The sequence below is a fragment of the Mobula hypostoma genome, chromosome 4 (genome assembly GCF_963921235.1).
Source record: "Mobula hypostoma chromosome 4, sMobHyp1.1, whole genome shotgun sequence".
In the NCBI taxonomy this organism is placed as follows: Eukaryota; Metazoa; Chordata; class Chondrichthyes; order Myliobatiformes; family Myliobatidae; genus Mobula; species Mobula hypostoma.
This window is the reverse complement of record NC_086100.1, coordinates 158,605,579-158,628,972: the sequence shown is the minus strand read 5'-3', so window position 1 is coordinate 158,628,972 and position 23,394 is coordinate 158,605,579. Positions and strand designations below refer to the sequence as shown.

Here is a 23,394-nt window from a genome sequence, read left to right as displayed (position 1 = left end):
TTTATCCATATCCGAATGGGATTGCAATTATGTCAGAGAAACCTTGTTAATTTTGTTGGATGTGAAGGGGCACAATTCTGTGCACAACAGTAACTTGTGCAGATATTCACAGGACTGAAATTCACCCATTTCAAAACTCCTCTTGAAATTTTATGACACAACATCATATACTAAAATGAGACCTATAGAATCTAGAACAGGACAGCACAGGAACAGGTCTCAACACTTGTGTTGACTGTGATGCCAAATGAAACTTAAATCCCATCTGTCTGCACATGGTCCATATCCCTCCATTCCCTGTCTATTCATGTGTCCATCTAAATAGCTCATAAATGTTGCTATTGTATCTACTTCTACCACCCCCCCCCCCCGGTTTGCAGCATGTTCCATTCTGTGTAAAAAAAAACTTGCATTGCACATCTGCTTTAAGTTTTTCCCATCTCACACCCTCTCATATTTGGCTATTCTGCCCCGGGAAAAGACTCTCCAACTTCAGGCGTAAATATAGATATATATTCTTATCTATGATAATGTTTTGTTTCCCCTATTTTTGGACTCAGATATTATTCATAATCCAAGCAAAGAAAAGATTGGATTGGTCTGAACACTTATGTAAATAGCTGTTCTACAAGGTATCCTGATCAACGAAAATAAGTTGTAACCCAACAAAACTAAGATAGTTGTGCGGGCAATAGACAATAGACTATAGGTGCAGGAGTAGGCCATTCGGCCCTTCCAGCCAGCACCACCATTAACTGTGATCATGGCTGATCATCCACAATCAGTACCTTGTTCCTGCCTTCTCCCCATATCTCTTGACTCCTCTATCTTTAAGAGCTCTATCTAACTCTTTCTTGAAAGAATCCAGAGAATTGGCCTCCACTGCCTTCCACAGATCCACAACCCTCTGGGTGAAAAAGTTTTTCCTCAACTCCATTCTAAATGGCCTACCCCTTATTCTTAAACTGTGGCCTCTGGTTCTGGACTCCCCAAACATCGGGAACATATTTCCTGCCTCGAGCATGTCCAATCCCTTAATAATCTTACATGTTTCAATCAGATCCCCTCTCATCCTTCTAAATTCCTGTGTATACAAGCCCAGTCACTCCAATCTTTCAACATATGACATTCCTGCCATCCTGGGAAAGCAAAGATATCCCAGTGACTCCACATGGAAAGGACATTCTATCCTCGCAAGCTACATGGACATGGAAGAGCAACTTGGAAGAAAGATGACTTCTTTTAAACTGCCACAACAGTATTTGCTCTCAACAGCTCAGATCCACTGGATCCCAACATGGTAGACCACTGACTATTTTGGCAAATATTCCTATGAAATATTTGAGACTTACTTTAACAAGAAGATGGGGGTTTTGTTACGCACTTCATGCAGAGGGTAGAGTGTTTGACAATGCACGACCTTTTAGGCTTTGAGCAAAGTGCCAGGGTAAACTGCAGACTTGAGACATAAACCTATAACCTCTGATAAGGATATGAGAAAGGTGCTGAAAAAGTAATTGAAGTGACAGATACCAGTTTCACAGGCTGGAACAGAAGGATTTTTACAGAGGAAACTACAAGTGTAATGAGTAGTTCAAGAAAATATGCGAAAAATATTCCAGAAACTGTGACACAAGACTTGGGGAATTGATACATTGCAAAAATTAGAGATAGGTGTTTAGGATTTAGGCTAAGAAACAGTCAGAGCAGAAGAGATTTGGAACTCTCTTTCACAAATAATGATTGATGCTCGGTCAATTGCTAATGCCAGTCTGAGGCTGATTGATATTTGTTGAAAGAAGTTAGGCTACAGATTATGTACAATCTTTTTGAGTGATAAATGCCTGCTCCTGCTCAAATGTTCTCAGCATCAGCTATTAAAACGTTTCAGAGTATGGGACCATAATATCACCAGTGCTACACTGGAAGACCTATCTGCTTTCTCAGGTAACAATAACTTTTAAAAATCTCAAACCAGGGAAGAAAGTGGAATAAATAATAGAAAAATCTTCCATAAACAGGAGGCAAGTTAACTATTTGGGATAAACTTTAGCGATTTAAGGAATCATTCTTACCCCCCATTTACTTCTTAAAGATGATGTAGCATTGATGAAAGAAAAGAGTTCGAGAGCAAGATCAACATAAGACACCAACACTGAAGGAAGTGTTGGGTGGGAAACTCTTTATTAGGAGAGAGGTGAGAGAGGAGGGAGAGAGAGGCGGGGCAGGGAGAGGAGAGAGGGGGAGAGGGGGAGAGGGGGAGAGGGGGAGAGGGAGAGAGAGGAGGGAGAGAGAGAGAGAGGAGGGTGGAGAGAGAGCAGAGAATTGGTTTATTCTTGTTCAGTTACATATTCAATGTCTTTTTAAAAATATAACAGTTTGCTATTGGATTGCACTCAGTTGCTGGTGAACAGATAAGAAAAGCTGATATCTGTGTAAATTGGCCATTTCATTGAAACACATGGCAGGTTATTCAGTCCATGTGTACAGCCAGGATATCTGCACAAGACTAGATAGTAGCAAATGAACAGGTAGAGCCCCAAAGAGATCATTGTTTCCTAAATCACAAGGATCATAGAGCTCACATACTGTTAATGACAGACTGAGTGGAGAGGACATGATTGGGAGGGAGGGGGAGTGTAGGTGTGATGACTGGCAAAAGCCTGACAATCTGATGTGCAGGAGCACACTTCCCATTTAAAATACAAAAAAAAATTGGCTTCTTGTGGTATTTTCCAGTGGCAAACTTAAAGATTTGCAATTTAACTACTGAAAAGCTGAGAATATGTTACCGTTAATAGACCAAAGTCAATCAAAATCAGACTTTATCATAGGGGTATAAGCAAGCATCAAAACTCATTGTACTTGTAAATGGGCTAATGTTCATGTAGAACGGTACATTCAATCAATGATGTTCTGTTGAATTAATTAAACACTTAATTAAATGACTCCCTTCTGTCTACACAATATCCATATCACTCCATTCTCTGCACATTCATCTGGTTATCGAAGAACCTTTTAAATATCTCTATCAACTTTCCCTACACTACCACCTTTGGCAGCGCATTCCATGTACACTTTATGTGCAAAAGTCCTGCCCTACACATCTCCTGGAATTTCCCCCTTCTTACCTTAAATGGTTGACCTCTATTATTAGCCATTTCAACCTTGGGAAAAAAATACCTGTTGTTACTCAATTATGCCTCTCTAAATTTTATAAACTTCTGTCAGGTCATCTCTCAGCATCTGCTGCTCAAGAGAAAACAACCCTAATTTGTCCAACCTCTTCTTATAACATACGCCCACGAATCAGGCAGTAAACCCTTCTGCACCACTTTGTAGGCTCGACATCCTTTTTATCATGGAGCAATGAAAAACAAGTGCAATACTCCAGATGCAGCCTAACCAGTTGTATTAAGCTACAACTTAACTTCCTGACTCTTGAACTCCACACAACAAATAAAGACAGGCTTGCCACACCTTTCTACCACCCTATCAACCTGTGTAGCCGCTTTCAGCGAACTATGGATTTGGATCCCAGGATCCTCTTTGCACATCAACACTGTTAACTGTTTTGCTATTAACTGTGTTGTCCTTTTACATTTGATCTCCCAACATGTAGCACTTCACAACTGGCTGGATTAAACGCCACTTGCCATTTCTCCACAGATCTAAATCCTGTTGTATCCTTTGGCAATCTTCTGTACTATCCACAGTGCCACCAATTATTGTAATATCTGCAAATGACCCATCCACATTTTCATCCAAGTCATTTATATATATCACAAACTGCAGGAGTCCCAGTACAGGTCCCTGCAGAACAGCACTAATCACGGACCTCGAACCAGATGAAGTCCTATCGACTACTACCCTCTGTCTTTTATGGACAAGACGACTTTGAATTCAAGTGGCTACGTCTCTTTGGATCCCATGGACCTTGATCTTCCGGATGAGCCTACCAATGGGACCTTGTCAAACACCAAGATGTCTCTGCTAATCACAATGCCAAATTAAACCAATCCCACCTACATGTACAGGACATTGTCCATATCCTTCCATTTCCTGCGTGTTCATAGGACTGTCTAAATGGTTCTTATATGCCACTATTGTATCTGTTTCCCCCACCAGCTCTGGCAGTGCATTCCAGGCACCCACTTCTCCCTGTGTAGAAAATCCTACCCTGTACATCTCCTTTAAGCTTCTGCCCCCCACCCCCCATCCTTAAATGCATGCTCACTAGTATTTATCCTGGGTAAAAATTCTAAATCTCTACCCAATCTATGCCTGTAAAAATTATATAAATCTCTATCAAGTGTGCCCTCAGCATCCAATGCTCCAGAAAATCAATACAAGTTTGTCCACCTTCTTCTTGTAGACTATTATTCCCTAATCCGGGTAGCACCCTAATGAACTTTCCCAAGCCTCCACATCCTTTCTGCAATGGGGCAACCAAAACCGCACACAATTGGGTATTCATTTCTCTTAAATTGGTTTAAGACACTTTCAAGAAGGTAAAAAAAAGATAATTGGTAGGCTGGTACACATAGAAACACAACTCACTAGCCGCTGACCATGATTCAAGAGTCACTGCCCCACAATGCTAGTGACCTTTGTTCAATCCTGGCCTTCAGAAGTATCTGTGTGGAGTCTACACAATCTCCCTGTGGCTGGATGAGTTACCTCCAGGCTCTTTGCTTTCTTCCGACATCATAAAGAAATAGGTTTGTAGGTTAACTGGCCACCGTAAATTGTTCCTAGTTGTAGGTGAGTGGTATAATCTGGGAAAAGTTGATAGGAATGCGGAAAGGATAAAATGAGATTAGGGTAGAACTTCAAAGGTTCGAAGGTTTATTTATTATGAAAGTATACAGATAGTCAGGAAACCAAGAAAGAAAAAAGCAGCACAATCACCAACCCTAAATTCCTCCTCTCCTCACAGAAAAATGAACAAAAATGGAACAGGCACATTGAACCCCAACCCCCCCCCCCCTCCCCTGCATACAAAGTAACAAGAAAGATTGGGCAAAAAGTAGAGAATGCAAAAAAAACAGAAGACTGGGGGAAAAAGTCTACAGTCCAAGTCCACATCCAAAACGCAGAAAACCTGGGCAACATTCTCCCTCTCTGTAACAGAGCGATAAAAAGGGAGCCTCCCTTCTCCGTAGCAGAGCGATCTCACCAGCGATAAAAAGGCAGTCTCCCCTCTTCAGCAGCAGAGCGATCCCCCAGCAATAAAAAGGCAGGCAGCTGGTGTTTCAATCTCCCTTGCTGCTTTAATCAGCAAAGGATGGAAGCTCTAATTGGTGAAATGAAGTCGAACATTGGCTTGCAGCTTTCTCATTACAAGGTTCCCGGAATTCTCTCAGAGACTGCAAAGCACTAAAACACTCAAATGATCTCCAAATTGCAGATCACAGGATCCAATAGATCCAGAATCACATTCAAGACAAAAACAAATGTAAAGAACATAAAAGAAGCGAAATATATGGTTTCATGCTCTAGCCAGAAGATGTCGACCAAAGGGGCGGTGTACAGAGGCGCCATCATTTGTGTAAATAGTTGGTTGATGTTTGGTGTGGTCTCAGTGGACCAAAGGGACTGTTTCTGTGATGTATGTCTACAAAGTTTATTGCTCAAAAATATTAAGCTTGACTCAGTTGACACTCAGCTCCCCATTTATGTGTTAGGAGAACAAATCCTTCTTTGTGAACTCGAGAACATAATTTAGCAGGCCTTCCCTGAAAAAAAAATGGCTACCCTGATTTTGCTCTATCAGAGATATCCTCTCTCATTCTCCCTGCAAAAATTCATCCCAGTTCTGATGAAGTGTTTTCAACCTGAAACATTATTTCTTTTCTCTTTCCAAGGTGAGACCTAACCTTGTGAGTATTTCCAGCATTTTGTTTGCTTTCATTTTAGGTTTCCAGCACCTGCAGATGTTTGATTTTCACTTGCATTAGTGAATAATACCTAAATGCCTAAATACTTTACAGTCCTCTATTAATTTGGTACAGGGAATAGAAATGGCTTGAAGGTAAACTAAGACCACCCATACTCTGTTACTTGCCAACCAAACAAGAACATCACATGTGCACATATTTGGATAAAAATGTGGTAGGATAGTTTTCGGACAAACAAAGACACGTGTCGCTGTGGATTGCATAGAAGGTTACCAAATGATTCAGCTGGATATACAGCAAATCAGTTGCAGATATGGGTGGAGAAGTGGCAAATCGAGCTTAATCCGGCCAAGCATAAAGAGAGAATATACAATTAATGACAGGACCCTCAACATCACTGATGAACAGAGGGTTCTTGGACTATATGTACTTTGTAAATATGTGAGAGGTGTTCAAGGGGGTCTCAGATAGGTGTGCAGACGTGCAGAGAATGGAGGTTTAGGGGCATTGTGTTGGCACAATGGAATTAGTTTAGTTCAGCATTTGACTACCAATAGAGTGGGCTGAAGGGTTTGCTCCTGTGCTCTTTTATTTTAAGTTCTAAACTAAGAGATCAAAGCTATTTACTTCTGCCACTTCACATCCATGAGATGTGGCTTTTAGCTGCACATTAGTTTAAAATTAGCCATAGAATGACTGAACTATGTATTAAAGCTAAGTACTATATCCCTGTCCAGAAGACCATCTCACATTATTGGTCACCAGTATATCAACTGAATGAAGACAAGCTGAAAAGTGTTAAAATGATCCATTAGGCTTTCTACATGTTTCTGAACATCCTGGAGGATATTCATAGATTTTAAAATGATTCAGTCTGCTCTGTCTGAGAAATATACAGTCTAAGTACAAAGGGCAAAAGGAATTCGGTGTTCAAGTAATGTCTTTGCAATACAATATGATTTACAGTCAGACAGTATGTAATTCAAACCATGACATAACTAATGAACACTATACTTTATAGCCAGTGGTCTCTGCATATAGCTACAGCATCAATTCATGGAATAGAATCCATGCCAGCATTAAAAGTCCTGCTTTGGTTGAATGAGGCGTCTGATGACGAATCCTCTATTTCCTTTCCTGTCATACATCTACCAGTATAGTCAATACATTCAAACCCACTTGTCTAATCTGATTATGATATGAAATTCCAGGGCATTTCTATCAACACCCATTGTCATCTGCACCGTTGATTGAATCACGTTAGGTTTCTATCTCGCTGTAATTATCTTCTCCTGTACTTTATCCCATCTATGACATGACATACAATCCTAAGCGGCAAGTTTTTTTTCCCTTTAAACAACATCACTTTTGACATTGTAGAGAATCTCTCAATACAATTAACAATATTTAGCTGAACAAAATCTCTTTGCTAATGTTTCACTATGCCACTGAAAAAACTAAAATGTTACGGACAAAAAAATACACTCCTCAGGAATTGACAATTTCACTTGAGGAAAATACATATCTGCTTTCCTTAACGTAAGAGAGATCACACTAAACCAAGGCCTAGTCACACAAAAAATATGACCTATGGCAATTGGAACCATACCAAACTTGCGTAATATTTAATAATAACAACAATAGTTAAGTTTCCATGATGAAAGGTTAGATGTCCTTTTTGCTGCAAATGGATTAGTATTTGGACATCAATTTCATGATAAAATCTATGTATTTGGCAGGTGCAGGAATTATATGTAAATATTGTTTTATGGTGTAAAAAGAAAATTCGAAGTGAAGACATATATGTAAAGAACACTTGCTTGCTCAAGAGGTAAAATTATTAAAGAGTTCCTGATATTTAAAGTTCAAATAGTTTTACATAGCAGATTTTAATAAGTTCAAAATACCTTTTGCTGCATGAAAATTGTTAATTGAAAGGTGAAGTGTATTGGCTTTGTATTTTTAAAGTCTTGTTTTTAAATGGTGAATTGTCTTCATCTACAGTCTTGTTTCCACACTTTCACGTCATGGGTTTAAGCCCCACACACAATATGGGCAGACATCCCAATTCATTACTGAGAAAGTGTTACATGTTAGACCATAAGACCATATGATACAGGAACAGAATTTTGCCATTCTGCCATCGAGTCTGCTCCACCTTTTGATCATGGCTGATTCATTACCCTTATATGGAGGAATTTAAGGTGGGAGGTTATATGGGAGGCAGGGTTTAAGGGTTGGCACAACATTGTGGGCCGAAGGGCCTGTACTGTGCTGTACTGTTCTATGTTCAACTCATTTTCCGACTTCTCCCCGTAACCTTTCGTGCGCTGACTTTTCAAGAATCTATCAGCCTGTGCCTTAAATATTCCCAATGGTCTGGCCTCTGCCTGTGGAAACAAATTCTACAGATTCACCACTTTCTGGCTAAAGAAATTCCACCTAATCTCCATTCTAAGTGGACGTCCCTCTATTCTGAGGTTGTGCCCTCTGATACTAGACTCCCCCACAATAGAAACATACTCTTCACATCCACTCTATCTAGGCCTTTCAACATTCGATAGATTTCATTGAGATCCACCATCATTCTTCTCAATTCTAGCAAGTACAGGTCCAGAGCCATCAAACTCTTCTCATATGACAAGCCTTTTGTTCCCAGAATGATTTTTGTGAACCTCCTTTGAAACCTCTCCGATGTCAGCACATCCTTTCTTCGATAATGGGCCCAAAACTGCTGACAATTTTCCAAGTGAGACCTCAGCAGTGCCTTATAAAGCCGAAGTATTAGATCCTTGTTTTTATATTCTAGTCCTCTTGAAACAAATGCTAACATTGCATTTACCTTCCTCAACTCTGTCTCAACCTGCAAGTTAACCTTTAGGAAATTCCGTAGAAGGACTCCCAACTACCTTTGCACCTTGGATTTTTTAAATTTTCTCCCCATTTAGAAAATACTCTACACTTTTATTCCTTCTACCACAGTGCATGGCCATACATTTCCCGTTATCACGGGCTCTTATCTTGCTAAGAAACCTTATGTGTGGCACCTTATCAAAGGCCTTCTGAAGATCCAAATACACAACATCCACTGATTCTCCTTTGTCTGTCTTGCTTGTTATTTCCTCAAAGAATTCCAACAGATTTGACAGGCAAGATTTTCCCTTGAGGAAACCTTGCTGACTATAGCCTCCATGTACACTGAAACCACATCCTTAACAATCGACTCCAACAACTTCCCAATCACTGTCAGACTAACTGGCCTATAATTTCCTTTCTTCTGCCTCTCTCCCTTCTTGAAGAGTGGAGTGACATTTGCAATTCTTCATTCCTTCCAGACCATGCCAGAATCTAGTGATTCTTTAAAGATCATTACTAATGCCTCCACAATTTCTTCAGTTACCTCTTTCAGAACCCTGGGATGTAGACCATCTGAGTTCTCTCTAGTAATAGCAACTGCATTCACTTCTGTCCCCGACACTCTCGAAATTTTGGCATACTGCTACTGTCTTCCACAGTGAAGACTGACGCAAAATACTTATTCAATTCGTCTGCCATTTCCTTGTCCCACTTTACTACATCCCCAGAATCACTTTCCAGTGGTTTGATATCTGCTCTCGCCTCTCTTTTACTCTTCATATGTCTGAAAAAAACTTTTGGTATCCTCTTTGGTATTACTGGCTAACTTACCTTCTTTTCTAATTTTCCTTCTTTTTCATCTTTTTCCTCCTTATGGTTTCATTAGTTGTTTCCTGTTGGCTTTTAAAAGTTTACCAATTCTCTAACTTCCCACTAATTTTTGCTCTATTATATGCTTTTTCTTTTGCTTTTATGTTGGCTTTGACTTTCCTTGTCAGCCAAGGTTGTGTCATCTGCCTTTACAATACTTCTTCTTTGAGATGTATCTATCCTATGTCTCCTGAATTGCTCCCAGAAACTCCAGCTGCCATTGCTGCTCTGCCATCATCCCTGCTTTTTTCCCCCTTTCAATCAACTTTGGCTAGCTCCTCTCTCGTGCCTCTCTGTGTCTTTATTTCACTGTAATACTGATACATTTGATTTTAGCTTCTCCCTCTCAAATTGCAGGGGGAATTCTATCATATTGTGATCATTGTCTCCTAGGGGTTCCTTTACCTTAAACTCCATAATCAAATCCAGTTCACTACACAACATCCAATCCAGATTAGCTGATCCCCTGGTGGGCACAACAACAAGCTGCTCTAAAAAGTCGTTTCGTAGGCATTCTACAAATTTTCTCTCTTTGGATCCAAAATCAGTACTAACCTGATTTTCCCAATCTACTTGCATATTGAAATCCCTCATGACTATTGTAACATTGCCCTTCTGACATTCATTTTCTATCTCCCATTGTAATTTGTAGCCCACATCCTGGCTACTGTTTGGAGGCCTGTATATAACTCTCATCAGGGTCTCTTTACCCTTGCAGTTCCTTAACTCCAACCACAACAATTCTACATCTTCTGATCTTTCTAAGGATTTGATTTCATTTTTTGCCAACAGAGCCATGCCACCCCCTCTGCCTAATTGCGTGTCCTTCCGATACAATGTGTATCCTTGGATGTTAAGCTCCCAACCATAATTTTCTTTCAGCTATGACTTAGAGATGCCCACAATATCATCCCTGCCAATCTCTAACTGTGCTACAAGATCAAGTACCTTATACCTTATACTGTGTGCATTGACATACAACAGCTTCAGTCCTGTATTCATCACCCTTTTCGATTTTGTCCCCCTGTTACACTGCAACTCAACCCTCATTCCACTGACTGTAATCTTGCCTATCATCTGCCTGTCCTTCCTGACAGTCTCAGTACACACTGCGCCTGCTCGCATACCAACTGCCCCATCCTCAGCCCTCTCTTTCAGTTTACCATTCCCCTCCTAAATTAATTTAAACCCTTCTGAAAAGTTCTAGCAAATCTGCCCGTAAGGATATTGGTCCGTCTCAGGTTCAAACGTAACCTGTCCCTTTGGTACAGGTCATATCATCTCCAGAAGAGATCCCAATGATCCAGAAATCTGAAACCCTGCCCACTGCACCAGTTCCTCAGCTACACATTCATCAGTCAAATCATCCTATTCTTACCCTCACTGGCACATGGCACAGGCAGCAATCCAGAGGTTACAACCCTGGAGATTCTGCTGTCCAGCTTTCTAACTGGCTCCCTAAATTCTCTCTTCAGTACTCCTCCCTCTTCCTACTAATGCCATTGATGCCATTATGTACTTCTGGCTACTCACCCTCTCCCTTTGGAATGCCGTGGGCATGATCTGAGACGTCCGTGACCTGGCACCTGATAGGCAACTGTGCATCTCTATTGTGTCCATAGAATCTCGTGTCTACTCCTCTAAAAAATGGAATCCCCCTTTTCTGCAGTTCTTTTCTCCCCCTTCACTTCTGAGCCACAGCACCAGATTCAGTGCTAGAGATGCATTCGCTCTGGCTCCACCTTCCTCACCCACTCTCCCCCCCCCCCCACACGAACGGTATCAAAAGCAGTATTCTTATTGTTGAGGGGAATGGCCATAGGGGTACACTGCACTGGCTGCCTATTCCCTGACAGTCACCCAGGTATTTGTCTCCTGTACTTTAGGGATGACTACCTCCCTGTGGGTCATATCTATCACCTCCTCAGTTTCCCGTTTGAGCTGAAGGTCATCGAGCCGTAGTTCCAGTTGCTTATCACGTTCTCTGAGGAGCTGCAGCTCGGTGCACCTGGTGCAGATGTGTTAATCCGGGAGGCCCGAAGTCTCCCAGAATTCCCACATCTCACACAAAGAATGCAATACAGCCCCAGAGCCATCCTCTTTGCTCTAACTGTGTTCTAATAGACAAAGAATGAATAATGAAGAAGAAACTTACCAGATACATACCCTGCCCAAGCCTGTTGAGCAAAAATCTCCCACCCTAACACTGGTCCATTCGAACAAAGGTTTATCCCTACCTTCTTTTTATTTGACCTTGCTAATGGATTGCTATTTGATTGGCCTGCCAGAAAAAATGTTGAAAGCCCGTGAAAGCTCTTTTTAAAAATCTCACTCAAGGTTCTGTGAATTGCCTCCTCTCTTGCTCCAAATTCAATTGGACTACCAGAAAAATGGCAAAAGCCCATGAATGTTCCTTCTTTTTTAAATGTCACTCATGGACCTGTGGGTTGCCTCCTCTCTCACTCCAGATTTGACTGGGCCACAGGAAAAATGTTAGCATTGTTGTCCTTTAAGATGCAATATAATCAATCCAGTAAATAGAATTATGAAACCAAGATCTTTTGTGTGAATTCATGCCTATCAGGGGCAAATTAATCTCTCCTACTTTCTTACTGTTTTTGCAATGTGACCAATGGATAAAATTGAGAAGTTAATGTAGTCAACATTCACTACACCAACAACGATAATACCTAATTACATTCTTTACAAGTGACTCTCTTAATATGCTTGACACATCTTTTCACTTAACATATTATCTGTCTCTTGTGACTTGAATGAATATTGCCAAATAAATATTACCTGTGCAATTTGACTTTTTCTACAGTGTCCTCTATGAGCCTAGTTTTCATATGAATATCATTGAAAACCCTTAGCAGTAGAAGCTCACACTAGATTCAAAGTTTACTTCAGATGAGCTTGTCGCTTCATTAGTTCTCCCTATTTCATTCTTGAAATCCATAAAATTAAATAAAATTGTACTGAATTACTAGCTTTGACTAAAAGTTGCTCTCTATGTCCAAACCTCTGTGTCCACCTGCACATTCCACCATCTGCACTGGACAAACTGCCACTCTGGGAAAATGACCCTCATCATTCCAACTCCTTTATTTGGTTTAATGCTTCCTTCCTTCCTGATCAGATTCAATCATCTTCAGGCGTTATCATCTCTCAGTCTCTGTCACTATTTCCATTCTCCTTTCCTCCATCTACTGATCACCCCTCCTCACTTGGATCCACCTACAGTTTGCTATCTCTTACTCTGCTCCTTCCCCTACTCTTTCAATGCAGATAAAGGGTCTTAACCATCCATTTTTCACAATGGATGCAAACTGATCCACAGAGTTTGTTCAGCAGTTTGTTTTTTGCTCGAGATTCCCGCATCAGCTGTGCCTTGTGTCTCCACTCTTATCATTATTTGCTCCTGCTGCTCTGATACTTTCATCTTCTTTAAGCACTTCTTGTTTCTCCATTCAAACCCTGGATGCTGACTACTTTCCCTAAAGCTCCTTTCCTACCTTGTTCAACCTTTTTTACATGTTCTTTATACCTCCTTTTGCTTTCCTTCATTCCAAACATGCTAATTATGGAAAAAGATTTAAATTTTTCATTGGATAACACCAATCAGTGTTGCTTGTCCTGTTGGTTTATCAGCACAGACAAAGTGGGATAAGAAAGGTGATTAAGTTTGCCTTGCACCCCATTAGCTTAACCTCCAGAAAGGCTCTGCAAAGAAGAAAATAAAGGAGGTACAACAGAGTAGATGGATGCACATGAATTTCAGTCTTCTCCTCCTTATCGACACCTCTCTCCAAAACCCAAGAAGACAACAGAGTAAAAATTCCATGGTATAAATCTAATGCTACGAACTGCTTTCTTCAGTTTGACCTCTTGAACTTCACCAACGATATTTCAAAGATTGTCAGAGGATCTTATTTTCTACAGAGGATTTCTCAATATGGGTTTACATATTAATTGGCTTCCATCTCATAACTAACCTTATCAACACCTATTTCTTTTCAGAGGAATAGTCAACAGAGCATGAAATCATCAGTTGGTGTATATTCCAGCATTTTTGTTTTATTGAAGAAGGGAGTTGTGAAGGGAATGGGGAGGTATTTTTGTAATCCATTGATCCTCCTTACATTTATAATTCTGTCTTTAAAAACTGCATCCACTGATTTTCTTTTGAGATTAGCTTTTTTTTTAAATCTAAATATCAGTGAATAACAACCTGTTTGTTCCTTCAAAAAAAAAGGCTTGTTTAACATTCAGATCTTATAGATTCCAAACACCAGAATGATCTTTGTTGCTCATTTCAAGGTCATTTGGGTGCACAAAACACAATAAAACAGCTCAGATGTATCTTTCCTGGTGAATAATAATACTACAATTACTTACTTTGCCTTAAAGAAATGCAGGTGGATATATTCCACAACGTGGGTGAATAGGTTGTTCACTTACTGACTAAGCTTCTTTTTCAGAAATAATAATTATTCAATCTTGTCTATGCCTAACTTTTGCACTCCTGTTTCTACTTTCTTTGTTTCCATATTTGAAGTCTTAAGACCTTTAAATGACCATGCATTGCAAGACTGGCAACTGATAGTGGCTCAATTAAATCCAGAATATACATTAATTCAACACAACATATGGAATATTAATGAAAAAACACTAGATGTTGTTTTAAATTGTAACATGAATTTTTCCTTACAATGTCTACTTCAACTACTGAGCATTAAAGCTTTCATGTGTGCAACAAAAACTTTCTTGGCCTCTCTTCCAGACAATGTTAAATTGACAACCATGTCATTGCATTCACATATCTCTATGACGGTTTGAGAAAGATGCAAAAGGAAGCTGAGCATCTGTGCGTGGTGAAGTATTAAGTGTACAAGTATAATAACAAAAGTGATTTTTGAAGAAGGTTAGATACTGGAACCAAACATAGTCCAAACTATGTTGGACGCGCTTTTGCAATAAAAGAGAGGTTATACACTTTGACGGATTGGATGAGGTCTAAATCAGCAACATGCAATGAGCAACTACATACACAACCAGTTTCTGTTGATACATTTATGGTAATCCCCATTGCTTTGTTGTTTGGACCATCATCGTTTTTTTTTTAAACACAACATGCTTAGTGTTTTATATTACAAAGATTGTCGGTAACAGGAATAAAGAAAATCAGAGGGAGTGACAGGATTGTGAGGACTTTCCTTGAAGGTTAAATATCCACATTTCTGAAAACGGCTGCTCAGCTCCAACAGGTGATCGAACACCTGAAGAAATCTGTGGGGAAATACAAATCTAAAACCTAACACAGATATGTCCTGTAAAGATAAGTGGCCTGTTGAACTCAAAGCAGGTACATTGGCTGTGAACATTCTGAATTTTTCTCTTTGTGTGGTATTTTGGCCTCATCACCAAAGAGCAGTGTGGGCTCTTAAGCTTTACAGATTGATATCAATGAAGGATTTAATCAGAAGTAGTGGTATAGTGTAAGTCACAGAACTTCAAAAAAATTAAAACACTTAAAATTTTTAATGCCTTTTAAATTTTTTGCAATATCCTAAGAAATCCATTTGAAATAAAGTCAACTTAAAATCCTAACAGAAATCATCCATTTAAAGTTAACTTCAAGTACAAGTTCAAATTTAATAATGATTCAACTTCATATTCACTAATAGGAAATTAGAATCTCCATCAAAGTCCCCAGCATGTGGTTTGATACAGTTTCTCTCTAGAGAACAGTAAGAATTGCATGAATTTTTCGGTCATTTTTTGCAACACATTCTGGATCCAATATGCTTTCCTCAAGGTCAGAATGTCCTAAGTTCAAGACCTACTGCAGGCACAACCAGTTAATCTTGCCTAATGCATCAACACTAAATTGACAACATCAATAAGATCTGGAAGATTACATGGCACTATTCGAAAAAGCCATGCTTTATAGGAAACATACTCTTTCACCACACTAACACGTTAGCTTGTTATATCTCCCCGCTGTTGGGGGGATCAAATATTTTGCATTATATCTGATGCATTTTCCCATAAAATTACTAGTAACTACATATCAATAAGCTGCTAAAAAAGTGAATTATTTCTTTCTGCGATCCTATTTGCATGTTGGAAGATCCCTTCTTTTCTCAACGAAGTCTGTCCTGAGCCAAAGTGTAATCAAAACAGACATTCAATCCAGGCCTTTAAATGAATATCATTTGCATGAAATGCATCACCTTCATTAATGTATGCCTAACCCTCCCTATTTCACATCATCATGGGAAAAGACAAACAGGCTCTTCAAAGCCACTCTCTTTATAAACCCTATACAGACAAATTTACATGCACGAGTTTTTGAGATCACATTAGAAGATAACTAGACTTTAAGAAAAGAATTTATGAGTACCCTTAGTACTTACATCTGGAATGAAACCAATCTCATTAAGATGGTTACTCAACTCTGGGTCATGGAAAGCAATCATCTGGGAAAATACCGTCAGATACTCTGTAAAAAGGGAAAAAAGCAACATATTATCAAAAATAGTATATCTAATTAAAGACTGCTCCTTAAAGAACATTGATCATGTTCATAACCACAAGGAGAAAGGAAGTTCACTATCGCACGACCTTGAAACATCCAGGCACAGTTTCCAAGGCAACGGCACAAAGTTTACAAGGTTAACAAACTCCTGCTGAAATCTGAAAACTACACAAGTATACAGTATACTACAGCTCTTTGACATTCAAATTAGAGATATTCTCAGCTTTAAAACCAAGGGCATCTTGTTTTTGGCTTCTGAACCAAGCGTGACACTGCACAAGCAACACACATCAAAGTTGCTGGTGAACGCAGCAGGCCAGGCAGCATCTATAGGAAGAGGCGCCAGTCGACGTTTCAGGCCGAGACCCTTCGTCAGGACTAACCTGACGAAGGGTCTCGGCCTGAAACGTCGACTGCGCCTCTTCCTATAGATGCTGCCTGGCCTGCTGTGTTCACCAGCAACTTTGATGTGTGTTGCTTGAATTTCCAGCATCTGCAGAATTCCTGTTGTTTGTGACACTGCACAACATAGATTTTACTTTCTGAATACTTTTGAGTGTATCTTGTGGACTTCGGGCTGTTCATCATGAAAATCACCATGAAATTTCCCTATCACACACCATTTTATTTTACTGTATACATGTATACCGCAAATAAAACAATGTTCCTTTAGACCAAGGTGCACAGCATAGTACATGTAACTCACAGACAAAACAAATTAATGTTACCACAAATAAACTAACAAATAATAAAACATATTCCAGAAGACTGACATTTAGCATAAGGTGCATTTACAACACGAGTTTAAAAAGTAAACAGTATAATGCTCCTGGCGCTTCATAAGAGATGGAACCTGAGTGATGGCAGGGAGTTCAATTGTCTCATGGCCTGGGGGAAGAAGCTGATCCCATCATAATAGTCCTTGTCCTAATGCTACGGTGCCTCCTGCCTTTTGATAGGGGATTAAAGAGATTGTGGGACAGATGGAAGGGATCCTTGACAATGTTAAGGGCCTTACGTGCGCAATGCTCTTGATAAATATCTCCGATATCCCCACCCTGAGACCAGAACTGCAGACAATACTCCAAGTATGGCCCAACCAATCCTTTCAAAAGTTGCAACATAATCTCTCAATTTTTATTCTCCACATCCCAACCTATGAAGGTAAGCATGTATATGCCTTCTTTACCACTCTATCTGTGTGTTGCTACCTTCAAATTCATCAACATTCCTATCATTTACTGTATTTGTCCTACCCCAATATGACTTTTCAAAATCAGTTTGAACTTGTCAGAAACTGCTGATCTCCTGGGGTTTTCATGCACAACCGTCTCTAGGGTTTACAGAGAATGGTACAAAAAACAAAAACATCAGTGAGCAGCAGTGCTGTGGGCACCTTGTTAATGAGAGAGGACAGAGGAAAATAGCCAGACTGGTTCCAGCTGACAGAAGGTGACAATAACTTAAATAGCCACACGTTAAAACTGTGATGTGCAGAAGAGCATCAACGAATACACAACACATCAAACATTGAAGTGGATGGTCGACTGCAGCAGAAGACCATGATCATAGACTCTGTGGTCACTTCATTAAGTACAGGAGGTATCTAATAAAGTGGCAATTGAGTGCATATAGTTGATTGATTTCTACATAAAAGTAATTACGATAAATAATAGATTGAAGTAAAATCACTGATTGTTTTAAAAAATATCTGAGAAGGACATATTCATTCATTCAGGTAGCAGACCTGTGCAATGATAGTACAAATTCCATTTTTTTACTGTCAAATTCTACATACTCAAATGCTTTTGTACATCGTGAAGCAGAGTTGAGACTGGGTTTCCAGGTATTGAAAACAGAAAAGCTACCTGATCTAATGATGTCTGGTTCCACATTCCTTGTGAAACTTTATCTCAGCCACCACTTTTCAGACGGTGCAATAGGGGCACATTATGGATAAGGTCTCATTTTGCTTTTTATTTCAAGCCCATCTTGTGATTCTATCAGAATGAGCTGTATTTGACATTCCAGCATCCGTCTGTTTTATCAACATTTGTTGACACAAAGGGAACTCATAATGGAGATATTCCCTTTCAGATAGCATTGAAATAGCATTCTCTATAGGTTAATCTTTCCACTGACTTACTGCAGACATGTAAGGCAAAGCTGACAGAAAAGATTACTGGTCTTTGTGATTTATGAGATTACTGGTTCCAGGAAGTTATTTTTTAGGATAAATAATTTCCATTAGTTGCTGAGTGAGTAATTAAAAGGCATACAGCAATCAGCATTTATAAACACAACAGTGAGAATTATTTTCATGCACACTGTAATTAAGTAAAACAACACAGATAGAAGTACTTCTGGCACAATCTGTGAAAGGCTATAGAGACTTTTGATAAAGAAACCTATCTTAACAAGGGATGGGGATAGCACTGAAAGGGTGGCACGAGTGGGTGGGATTCAGTTGATAGTTATTTCAGAAAGCTGCCAAAATTGCGATAGGTTAAATGCTCTTTGATTTTGCTACAAATTTCAAACACTTAAGACCATAACAGTCAGTTTTATCCGACGTCTGTTGTAACTCAGGATTCAAGTTACATAATATTTCTGGAGAAAGCATCACTTCATGTATGATCTGGGAAAATTTACCAATCATATAAACACTTATATTGCCCTAAGACTTTAAACTTGATGTCTTCCCTCTATTCTTTCAGTCCAAATGAAGTGTCTTGACCCAAAATGTCACCCATCCTTTTCATTTTACTGATGACGATGTTTATTTCATTTATTTATTTTATTCAGCATGGTAACATGCTGTATTTATTTAATCCAGCATGGTAACAGGCCCTTCAGCTAATGAGCCAATGAGCACACGCCACCCAATTACACCCACGTAACCAACTAACCGACTAACCTGTACATTGTTGGATTGTGGGAGGAAACTGAAGCACACAGAGGAAACCCACGCAGTTAGGAGAAGAATGTACAATATCCCTACAGGCAGTGGTGGAATTGAACCAGGGTCACTGGTGCTGTAATAGTATGATATTAATCACGACTCTACTGTACCGCCCAATGTTCCCTCTAATTTGCAGTGACTAGTGTGTGCAAAAATCATGTGCTGTGCAATTTTTTGCCCAGTGACAACAACATGTGCATTTACTTCTTAAAATAAAAAAGTATTAATAAGCCATTTCTAAAATCTGCAGACAAATCATCGCAAACTCCATGTTGTCAACACTGTCCACATCAGAAAACTGAAAAGAAAATGTGATTCTGTAGGATTATGATATATACTTAACATGCCAATGAGGTAGAGGGTGACAACTTTTTCTGTGCAATTTAAATTCCTTTGTGTGCTAGTAGCAAAAGATGCGTGTATACACACACACACACACCATGAGGGAACATTGGTACACACACACACACCATGAGGGAACATTGGTACACACACACACACACACCACGAGGGAACATTGGCACACACACACACACACCATGAGGGAACATTGGTACATACACACACACACACACACACACACACACACACACGCACCAAGAGGGAACATTGGTACACACACACACACACACACACCACGAGGGAACATTGGTACACACACACACACACACACCACGAGGGAACATTGGTACACACACACACACCATGAGGGAACATTGGTACACACACACACACACACACACACACACACACACACACACACACCACGAGGGAACATTGGCACACACACACACACACACCATGAGGGAACATTGGTTCATACACACACACACACACGCACACACACACACCATGAGGGAACATTGGTACACACACACACACACACACACACACACCACGAGGGAACATTGGTACACACACACACACACACACCACGAGGGAACATTGGTACACACACACACACACACACACACACCATGAGGGAACATTGGTACTGCCCCATTTCTTCAATAGTTTGTTTTTTTGTAAGTATTCAAGTATCTACAGTCTCGTGTCTCTGTCAGTGGGGCACATGAATGGCATAGTCTGCCCAGCGTAACCAAACAAATGTAATTGGGGTCTCAGTACTAAAGATATTGTCCTGGGAGAAGTAACCAACATTGGTTCATTTGTTTTTCTCCTAAACTTGGAAGATTTTGCCGAGAGCATTGGTGGTATTTCTGTAGAGTCTTGAGATGCCTGCCATAGGTATTTCTGGCCTCTGAAGCTATAAGAGGTTAAGGATTACTGGCGTCTAATAGAACATAACTTTTGTGCCATGCTGAAGTCCTGATCTTTAAATACACTGTCTTTCAATTGACCCAAAGCTGTATTGAAGGCAGTGGTAAAACTCACCACTGATTAAAAAACATAACTGCAGCATTTCTTACAAGAGTGGTTGGCACCCATCTGTCTCGAAGGACAATGGGTGATCATCCTCATCTTCACAAACTTGGGCAGAAAGTATAGAGATCCTGAGATGCCTAGTTGTCAAGATCCCCCTCTTGGCCTCACCAGTGTAGTCCAAAGGATAGCTTATGAAGCAATATGTTTGGCATCAGCTTGGCTGCCTTAGGGGCTCTACTCCAGATTCGCTGTCTGGGTTTACTCCCGTAGCCTTCGTCTCTCCCGAGGCTGGCCACAAGACAGTGGGGCTATTTACCATAGCTGGGGACCTGGTTCACTAGCACCAGGGCATGTCCACATTCCAGTGGGCCTGCATGCTACGTGTGCAGAGGCCAGACCTCCTCCCCATCTTCTGTAGTTCAGCCTAAATCGAAAGGAGTTCAGTTTCCGTGTGTCGCCAGCAAGGAGGCACTATACAAGGTTTGCATGAAGCATCACAGAGGCTATGAACCGGCAGGGAGAGACTTACACATTCAGCTCTTTTTTTCACGAGACTAGTAGCCAGTGGTGGAAGCTGAAAGTGAGAGCGACAAGCACTACCCACTTACACTACCACATGGATGCATCACAACAACCATTTACAACAGTACAACACTTCAAATGTCTTCCTTGTAAGATCAAACTATATAACTGCAGTGTTTTTGTTAAGAAAACTCTTGAAAGGTTGAAATAAATCTTAATTCTGCATTAGCTAGGAAATTATCTCAGAGTCTTATGACTGAGGGGGAAAATGGCATTTAATCTAATTTTATGGTGGTATACAGTAACTCAGACCTGAAAAAGGGAAAACCAAGGAATCTATCCAATTTAATCTGATAGCATCATGTACTCAGTTAAACATTTATCAATTTGACCATTGTTGGGAACACAGGAAAAGGAACAGGTCATTCACTCCACCATTCAATTAGATCATGCCTTATCTTCATCTGTTAGCTGTGGTTCTAAAATCATTAATGTTCCAGTATATCAAAAAATCTATTAGCCTTAATCTTGAAATTTTTAACTGGTTCTCATACTTAGTAGATGTCAATAACTTCAACAGATGTACAGTGGAAAGCACTCTGATTGCGTCACGGCCTGGTATGAAAACTCCAATGCGCAAGAACACACAGTCAGTTCCATCTTCTTTTCAGCTGTTCCTACCATAGAGAACAAGAGGTGATCTTTCAGGAAAGCTTTATCCATCATCAGAAACTATTCCTTCCACCATCCATACCATCCACTTTTCTCAATACTGGCAACAGGTACAGGAACCTGAACGGACCTCAAAATCATAACACTACCTCTGGACATAATTCTTTTTTTCCCTCAATCTTGTAACACATCATTATCCTCATCTTAATGTTTATTTTTATGTAAGTGTAAGTTATATATAATTTATGTCAATTTAAGTTTACTGTAACTTACTGTAATACTGCTGCAAAAGTCTAATTTTTGTGGCTCTTTACACAGTCTGCCTTCTCTAATCCGACCACCTGTAATCCGGTTCCTTTGATAATCCGGCACTGATTTCAAACTTTCTGCACAACTGAAATTTCAAATTGCCTGGGCCACCGTACCAATCTGCTGCACATTGTTTTGGTTGCGCTAGATCTGTTCACATGTTGGCGCGCTCTTGTAAGCACAGACAGGCAATTCCTGCTTGTTTTCCTGCATTTATTAATATCGTTGGCTCTTTTTTAGCCCCAATTATGGCCCCACTGAGTAAAGGAAATGCACCTCGTGCTGTCAAGCGAAAACACCGCACATTATCCATTAAAGATAAGGTTGAACTCTTGAAAAAACTGTACAGTGCTGTATCAGTGTAAAGCTTGTGCGAGTGTTACCACATTGGCTCTTCCACAGTGTACGATATAAAGAAACAGAAAGAAAAACTGCTACACTTTTTTGCTGATAGTGGCTCAAGGAAACAGATGTGCGACAGAAAAACAATGAAAGACGGAAGAAGTCCGGAACTAGATAACGTGCTGATAATGTGGATTAATCTTCATGTAAGTGAAGGTGTTGAACTATCTGGAGATATGGTGAAGGAACAAGCAAAAGTGTTTCATGAAGAACTAGGACTAGATTATGAGTGTGACTATAGTGAAGGCTGGCTTCATCGGTGCAAGCAGTGTCATGGCTCACAGTTTCGTGCAGTATGTGGTGAAAAACGTTCAGCAGACAAGAAGCAGCAGCAGAGTTTGTTGATGAGTTCGCCAAGTTAGTCTCCAATGAAAAATTAAGCCCCAAACAGGTGTACAATGCTGATGAGACTGCTTTGTATTGGAGATGTACACCAAGAAGAACACTAACAACAGCAGATGCAGAATCGCCAACAGGGTATAAGGCATCGAGAAATCGTGTGACTTTGCTAGCAGAGAGACTTTCTATTGACAGGCTAATTAAGTTGACAGGTGAATTGCTGAAAGGATTAGAGCATCGATGTTTTATAACTGAGCAAGAAATAATGAGTGTTTATATGCTGCAGTATAAGCTAATCAGAGAGAGACCAAAATATATGAAGATATGTTCAAAAAAATTGCTAGAAAAAGTGCCACAGGGGAGCTAACACTTCAAAATCCAATGCCATCAACTTCTGCTCACCCAGATGTGCTGCCACCAACATCAACAGTTCTTGAAGAAGCTGTTGTGCCAGTTTCGGCACCAGCTCCTGATGCTTCACTCATTTTTCAAGATGAAGATGTTGATGATCCTGACAACCCCACACTTGCAGACATGTGACTTTGCCTGAAGGTATATTAAACGTCTCATTTTAGAAGTGGAAGTGCTCAACTGTTCTGTATAAATTAATTCCTGTATACTTACCTGTACTCTTT

The 23,394-nt window shown here is 40.0% G+C and overlaps 1 protein-coding gene across 2 annotated transcripts in view; it reads right to left on the bottom strand.

The window, feature by feature from the left end:
* Positions 1-23,394, bottom strand: part of tbck (TBC1 domain containing kinase) — a 248,987-nt gene that overhangs the window by 101,952 nt on the left and 123,641 nt on the right. For both annotated transcript variants that reach the window (XM_063046811.1, XM_063046812.1), the window contains one exon: positions 16,046-16,131. In XM_063046811.1, coding sequence (XP_062902881.1) covers positions 16,046-16,131 — 86 coding nt within the window. The remainder of the gene's footprint in view (positions 1-16,045; positions 16,132-23,394) is intronic.